Source organism: Eucalyptus grandis, chromosome 2, assembly GCF_016545825.1.
Source record: "Eucalyptus grandis isolate ANBG69807.140 chromosome 2, ASM1654582v1, whole genome shotgun sequence".
NCBI lineage: Eukaryota > Viridiplantae > Streptophyta > Magnoliopsida > Myrtales > Myrtaceae > Eucalyptus > Eucalyptus grandis.
In genome coordinates, this window is record NC_052613.1 from 16,247,486 (window position 1) to 16,254,960 (window position 7,475).

The following is a 7,475-nucleotide window of genomic DNA, read 5'->3' on the forward strand; positions in this document are numbered from 1 at the left end:
CAAAAGCACTTACCACGCATGCCTTTTATAGTGGTCGCTCTAGACTTTATAGCATCTTTACTCTTAAAATATGAAATATTTTCACTGTTGCATATACATTTTAAGTGGACTTCTAGGTCATTGAATAAGCCCAAGTCAGTCTACGACCGTCAGACTCCTTTTCATCGAGAATAATATTTTCACGGGAGATCGCGAATAGGATTTTTTTTTTTTTTTTTTTTTTGCTCAAATCGCAAATAAGATATTAGTCGTGATTTGAGTCATATTGTGGAGATTTTGTCGTACATGATAGGAAATATGCAAAGGGAGAACTAAAATCGCACCCCAGGCCGAGCTTGAATGACTAGTCATCGATTCAATCAATTGATAGATTAGTGGCCACTAGGGGAAAACAGGTCGTGATATGCAACCATCATGAGAAGGACAGCTCTTTTAAACGAATCTCCGCATATGCTGTCAAGCATATATCAGAGGCAGCATATGCCAGATCTCTCGTCAACCATTAGACACAATTGACTCACTTTATCTCATGGATCAAAATGATTATACAAGTTACAACTTCCAAGTGTAAAAAAAGAAATAATTATATGTATTTCACCCACAAGTCGGGCCAACATATCTGGACCTTTATTGATTAGAGAAAGAGAGTGAAAAAAGGAACCTTCATGGTGGCATACCACTAAGCTTTAGTTGTAAAGTTGAAGTTTGAGCAGGTGGTTTGCCTGAACAGGAGAGAAGAGCTGAACCCAAGCCTTGATGTGGCCAGATCAAACTGCAGCAAGTTGTCCTCCAGTTGATGCCCTCCTATCACTATTGAAGTCATTGGACTCAACCCTCCATCCACAAACCCCAAGCACAACACACCCTCCTTCACTTGCACCATTGAATTAGCCCCAAAAATCCTCCAATACACACTGCTACTTTGCAGCACCAGGTCGATCTGCGGAACGCCCGGCCCGACCCTCGTGCTCCCAATGCTATTCGAGTCAAAGCACGCCCTGAAGGGTTTCACTGGCGCGACCCTCCGAACTTGTGAGAGTTCCTTCACGAAAGCCCCAACCACAGCCTTATAGATCGAGGTCTGCATCACGGTATACGGGTTCACTGTGCTGATCTTGGTGCCGCCGTTGCCTTCTTTGCCGATGCTCAAGAGGGATGCGTTCAAGGGGACTTGTTTCCCGTTGACTTTTATGGACTTGACCCCAATGAAGTACTCTGTTGAGGGCTCACCCGCAAAGTAAGATGATGCTGTGCTCACCGGGTTGATGATCAATGGAGTGTAGATGAGGGACTTTGAGACATCAATCCCGGGAAGCATCATGTAGGGCCCACCGCCAAAGAAGGCCACTCCACTGGAGGTTGAGGATGAGCTCAAGCAAATGGCAAACTTTCTATCAAAGCTGAAGGAAGCAGAGAATTGAGAGGGGAGTGAAATCCTAGTCCTCCCTAACCCTGCCATCCCCTGTACCCCGCTGGGCAGGCCTTGTAGGAGAAATGTGGCCCCACAGGTGAAGAGGAATTTGGGCACCGAGACGACAGGGCCCGGGATCGACCCGTCGGTGGACCCCACCACCACGACGTCCCGGGCCACCTCGCCGTCCGTGGAGGTACGGGTCACAGTGTTGTCTGGGGAGAGGCCGCACGTGTTGTTGTTGCATCCGGGCAAGGGCCCGGTGAAGCAGCTGATGCAGATCTTGGACCCTGCGAGGGAGCACTGGGTAGAGCGGCACCGAGCAGGGCTGTAGGAGGACGACGAGTAGCCTCGGTTGCAGTCGACCCAGAGGAACTTGCCACCAAGGTCGAGGGTCAGTTTGACAGGGACCAAGGGGGTTCTTTGGTATAGGGTGGTGAGGTACTGGAGAGTTGAGGAGTCCTTGGTGACCGGAAGGACTACTGCCTTGGGCCTGAATGAGGCTTGTGAAGGGATAGGGAATGTGATTGATAGGATAATCGAACAGAGTACAAGAAAGTGGAAAGGAATGGAAGCCATGGATGAGAGTTGGAGAGAGAATGGAAACTGGTGGAAGAGAAGAAGAATGTCGTCAAATAGCAACTTGGTCTGGACTTTTAAAGTGGGCATTTAAAAATTTTGTGCCAGTAGCGTGTCGATTTTGACTGTTCAATATCTGCAGTGGAGTACACCCTCTTGGGTCTCTCTCTCTCTCTCTCTCTCTCTCCCAATTCATTTATTATTTCTAATGTTATCAAATCATGGAGCTTCTTATGCCCCTTTGACAGTCAAAAGGAGAAAATCATCAATAGATAATGCACGTGAAGTATAAGCAATTTTCATTTAAGTGAATTAACCAAAAAGGCTCCGACCAAAAATAATAATAATAACCAGAAAGGTGGCATACCTGCATAATCACTGCCTTAGAAATGCGCAGTTATTTTCCTGGAAAATGCTTTGGACGATGATTAGAAGAATTTGTCCTATGTACGTGAATTCCAAAAGGTTGGAGATCAATCCAACTTTAGTGTTCTTTGTTTGGAGATCAATCCGAAGTTTCATTTAGGAAAGAAACACGTTGAATTACACTTGAGTTTTTAGATATGTTCCTCCGCAAACCAACCATGAGGATATCTATATTAACCCGTTATCAAAATCAACTATGTTTTGTTTTATTGGTAATCATATGAACTATTTTATCAGGATTTAAGTTGGATTAAACAAACATAGGATTTCTAATAACTTATACAGTGTTAGGTAAGCATCCACATATTCAAGCTGCATTGAGTTTTAACCGTTCGAATGAATTGAATGTCAACGTAATGACTCTCGCCATCGACAAATCCCACTTCAATCTCCTCACTACCCTCCTCGTCATTGCCTATGCCAGATTGAAGGTCGACTGTTCGAAACTCCAAACCCTCAAGGTGCTGCCTAGGCATCACCATCATGCAGAATCTTCAGCAACACCAATCCCTCCTCCATCTTCATGGCTGCCTGCAATCTTCAGATTCTGGGTTCATCTCTTTCATTTATCCTTGTCTTCTCTGTTCCATCTATAAAAGATATATCTTGTTTCTTTCTGCCCACTGTAAACATATTGCGATTTTGTCCTTAAAGTTTCCTCTTTATCATTGAAAGCAGCATTCCAGGGTTGAGGCCGAGCTCCACCTTGGTCATGGTCCAGTTAAGCTCCGATCTAGCCATGGAACTCCTCCGTGAACGGTATATGATGCTCTAGATTTGGTCATGGAGCTACTCCGTGGCCAAGATTGAGTCGAGCTCGTCAGAGCCTCATCGGCGGCGACGAGAGGAGGCTCAGTGGGAGGCTATGGGTGGTAGAGGCAGTGGATCACAGCTAAGGGTGGATAAAGGGAACAAAAAAAAAAGAGAGAGATGAGTGGGAGACATCTTATTTAAATATATTGCACTCTTTAGGTGAGTTTATTTTATCTAAACTATACGTAACAATACTCGGGACATATTTAAGTTGCCCTAATCATAGGATAGGATAAAAGTTATCCCATCTAGTGGTATATTCGACCCATCAAATACAGCTTAAGTTCTTAACCTGAACTTTAGTCCTATCAACCATCAAATTTCTGGGAATAGAGCATATTCAAAGAAGATAATTGGGGATATGCAAAACTTCGGTATCATTCATGCTACGAGATAGAGCAATTTTTCTAATATTGTTCTCCTTCTGTATCTACACTTTCACAGCCAATTGTAATCCTTGTATAATGGCCCATGTTTTTCTACAACTCACATTTCCCCTCTCTCTCCTCTGTATTCTCTCTCCTTGATCTTCCTTTTTCTTCTTCTTCTTCATGCGAATGTCAACTCCTCTCAATCGTCGCCGCACTGCTGCCGGCCTTACTGCGCGGCCCCCGGTAGCCATCAAACCTCTAGCCACCGGTGTGCGAAGAATTTGCGACCTAGTCTCTTCGAATATGGCGTGCGGAACTTTGTTGACTGCATTTCCAAAGGTCCTATCCATCGAAGTGCTCGCATTACATTAACGCCACACCCTACGTGGAGGTAGACTCGGCAATGAGATTGACACTTCGACAGTTCGTCCAGCTCGACAGCAGTTAATAATAAAAATACGCGGAAGAGATGAATATTTCCGCATGTTATTATTTTATTAACTTGGTATTAGAACTTACCACGTATATTGAAATAGATTGCTATTATTATGCTCTCATGTGTTTCATGGCATCATTCGGCTCATCTCTATTTCATCAGTTAATCAAATGGCTGATGTGTTCACTAAGGCACATCTATCCGCGTGTTTTCAAGATCTTTCCTTCAAATTTCAGTTTACTTCTTTCATGTCACCTTCAATCTAATGAGTAAGGGTGTGCAAAAATGAGGATCACCCGGAACTGATCAAACCAGCCTATTTTGGGTGGTTCTCAAAGGTCTAGTCCAATTCCCGATTCCAATAAATTGGAACTAGTGGCAGGCAGTCCGCTTCTTGGTTCCAATGTGGAATCACTCATCTAAACCGTTCAGACGAGACCAATATTTCTATATATATAAGCAATTCTATATATATAAGCAAAGAGAAGAGAGGATCTCTAGTTCGTAGGGACAACAAAAAAAAAAAGGGCTGTGTAAAAAGGAATGAGGAGGGATCCGTAACGAGCACTGCTCCTCCTAAGATCATTATGTACAGTAAACGAGCTGCGTCCAAAATTCCAAAAGCATGAGCCAAGCAGCCACTAAGTCCATATCCACAAGCACATCACTAGCAGCAACCAAGAAGCTAAACTTCAACGTCTTGCTCTTATTTACAAGAGCACATGGGAATGGCATTATCCATCAATAACTAGAAAAACTCAAGCTTCGTGAGACCTCACAAATTTTTTCAAACTCAGAATTCGAACCCCCCTCATTGTCCCTTCCATGAACATGGTCCTTGTAAAGCTCTCAACGAGTGCCATTTGGCATTAGAAAGTTTACTAGGTGAATTATTACTTCTGTTTGCTCTTGCATAATGCAGAATTCAAAATTTATATTATGCAGCATATATTATCATACTACACTTGTGACAGCCTAAGCGGCAGTGCACGGGGAGGAGGAATGGTATTGTGTCCGTGCCTCGGTCCCTAAACATGTGTAAGGAGGAGGGGTGTCTCTTGTTCCACATCGCCTAGGGAGGGAGTTCTGGGTTGCCTTATAAGATAATGGGCCCTCTAATTGTACACACATGTTTTATTAGGATAGTATGAGCTGCCCTAAAAAGAACAAAACCCCATGAGGACCTAGTGTTCAAAGCAGAGTTCTCGATTCTCATTTTGCAGAACTGGTCTTTAGTGGGCAATTCTCGATTATATAAGAAATTCCACAACTTCATTTTCTAATTTATTCTTACCAATTGCTTCTCAAGATTTCAATAAGAGATAGGTTTTAGCAACATCAGGGAAATTGTGAAATTTTTAATTATGGTGGACCTGGTGTGGATCACAAAATTAGTTTTTTTTATACCAAAGTGGTATGAGAACCTACCAGACTTGCTCATCAACATATCAGGAATAAAAACGGAAGAAGGAATAAATGCACCGAAAGTCTTAAAACCTTTCATTGAAGTGTTCTAAAACTTTCAAAAAATGCAAGTAAATCCTAAAACTTGTCACAAAAGTGCAATTGAATCTTAAAATTATTAAAAAGTACAATCAATGAAAGGACTTAATTTGATCAATTTGACAAGTTTGGGAATTTGATTACACTTTTTAAAAATTTTAAAACTCGATTGCATTTCTTAACAAGTTTAAGACTTATTAACACTTTTTTAAAGCTCCGGCTTACCCATACATGCTACGGTGGCTGATCTGTTTTCACCGGCTGGTCACCCATGCGAGCAGTGTTAGAATCTTCGGAGCAGCCCCTTCCTTTATTATCTCAATTACCGGATCGTTTTACTTGGTTAGGAGGTGCTTCCGGTTTATTCTCGGTTACTTCGGCGTGGCACCTTATAAGGAAGAAGAAGCCTCGAGTCAATTAGGCTTCCTTGATCTGGGAACAATGCTATATCTCCAAGATATCGGTTCAACCTCGGCTTATCACCAAGAACCGCCTTCCTACTCGGGCCATGCTTTTGCCTCATGGCGGGATTGCGGATGCGGTGTGTGCCTTTGCAAGTCGACGCCATTCTATTGATCATTTGTTTTTGGATGTAGCACTACGGCGAGTTAGCATTCCTATGGGCGGCTAGATGTAACCTCCCTTGGCATAATAGGACTTGGGCCGACAACCTTAGCTGGGCTCTGAAATTCCTTCCCGGTAAGGATTTCTATCACTCCATCGCACGGTTTTCCTTTGGAGCTCTCGCCACCTTATTTGGAAATACAGGAATGAGATTCTCATTTTAGAAATTACACCTTCACGGTTCTAGCTCAAGAATCACTTGATTAAAGTGGTTAAGGATAAGGCACTTGACTTTCACTAATGTTGAAGACAATCCAAGAAATAGGAGGCTTCAACGCACATGGGGGATTGACCCTTGTATTTTCTATTCCTCCTCTGTACTTCCTTAGCATTCGTGCTATCCGGTTTTTTGTGCTAGGTGCGCCGTTGCTGTGTGCTGTTGCTACCGTGGAATCTCTCGTTGCAGCTTGTGGACGGGGTTCTTTAATCCCGGGTTTTGGGCTTCGGTTGCCTCTTTTGGCTGGTCGGTCGCCTTCTTTTTGTATTGGTCCTACTGCGTTTAGTTGTGACCGTCGTTGTGTGACCATGCCTTCTTGCTCTTCTGCCTTGTAGGCTTCGTTTTTCTTCTTTCGGTACCCTTCCACTCAGTATGCCTTGTTCATTTTGAGTGTAAGCTTTGGTGCCATTTGCTTGTACATATTGGCTCGGCTTAATACAATTACCTTTCACCAAAAAAAAAAAAAAAAAAAAAAAAAAAAAACACTTTTTAAAAAATTTAGAACTCAATTACATTTTAGTCATAAGTTTTAAAACTTTAATGCACATATCTTAAAAAAAAAAAAAATCATGAACAACGCATACAAAAACTTATGAAACCTTGTATTATATGCTAATATAAATGTCTCATTGACACAAAAGTGCTTGTTCAGGATGTAACAAGACAAGTTTGATCGAGTTCCAAATGAATTACCTATGGCGGTAACGTTTTTCAATGCTCTATCTAGTATCGAGATTTTACTATAATTATAGAAATAAATTGCCATGCTCCTCTATATGAGAACGTTTGGGTTATGAAAACCTCTTATAATACCTTTAAGAATTTCTACTGTGTTCCAAAATCTTAGCATGCTTCCTCCGGTCAAGAATGATGCGGTCTTCGAGACATGTTAGGAAAGCAACTAGGTTGAGAAGGAGAGCTTTGAGTAGGAGAGGAAGATCGATATGTGTTTACTTGGATATACTCACTAACCGGCCAGTCATATTTATCGTAAGTGATTATCACCCGATTGAGAATATATGCTAGATTAAATCACGCTTTTTTTAAGGGATAAGAGGTGCTTGGACTGACATAATGAATTGTGTCTAGGGCACA

At 42.3% G+C, this 7,475-nt stretch overlaps 1 protein-coding gene across 1 annotated transcript; it reads right to left on the reverse strand.

Moving 5' to 3' along the window:
* Positions 1 to 430: 430 nt before the first annotated feature.
* Positions 431 to 2,075, reverse strand: LOC104424790 (probable aspartic proteinase GIP2). The gene has a single exon (XM_010037291.3). The coding sequence runs from the start codon at positions 1,988 to 1,990 to the stop codon at positions 680 to 682; it is 1,311 nt and encodes a 436-aa protein (XP_010035593.2). The 5' UTR covers positions 1,991 to 2,075; the 3' UTR covers positions 431 to 679.
* Between the last annotated feature and the right edge of the window lie 5,400 nt (positions 2,076 to 7,475).

Bases quoted from the DNA above. Each gene is read 5' to 3' on its own strand.
- LOC104424790 (XM_010037291.3), bottom strand. From the start codon at position 1,990: ATGGCTTCCATTCCTTTCCACTTTCTTGTACTCTGTTCGATTATCCTA.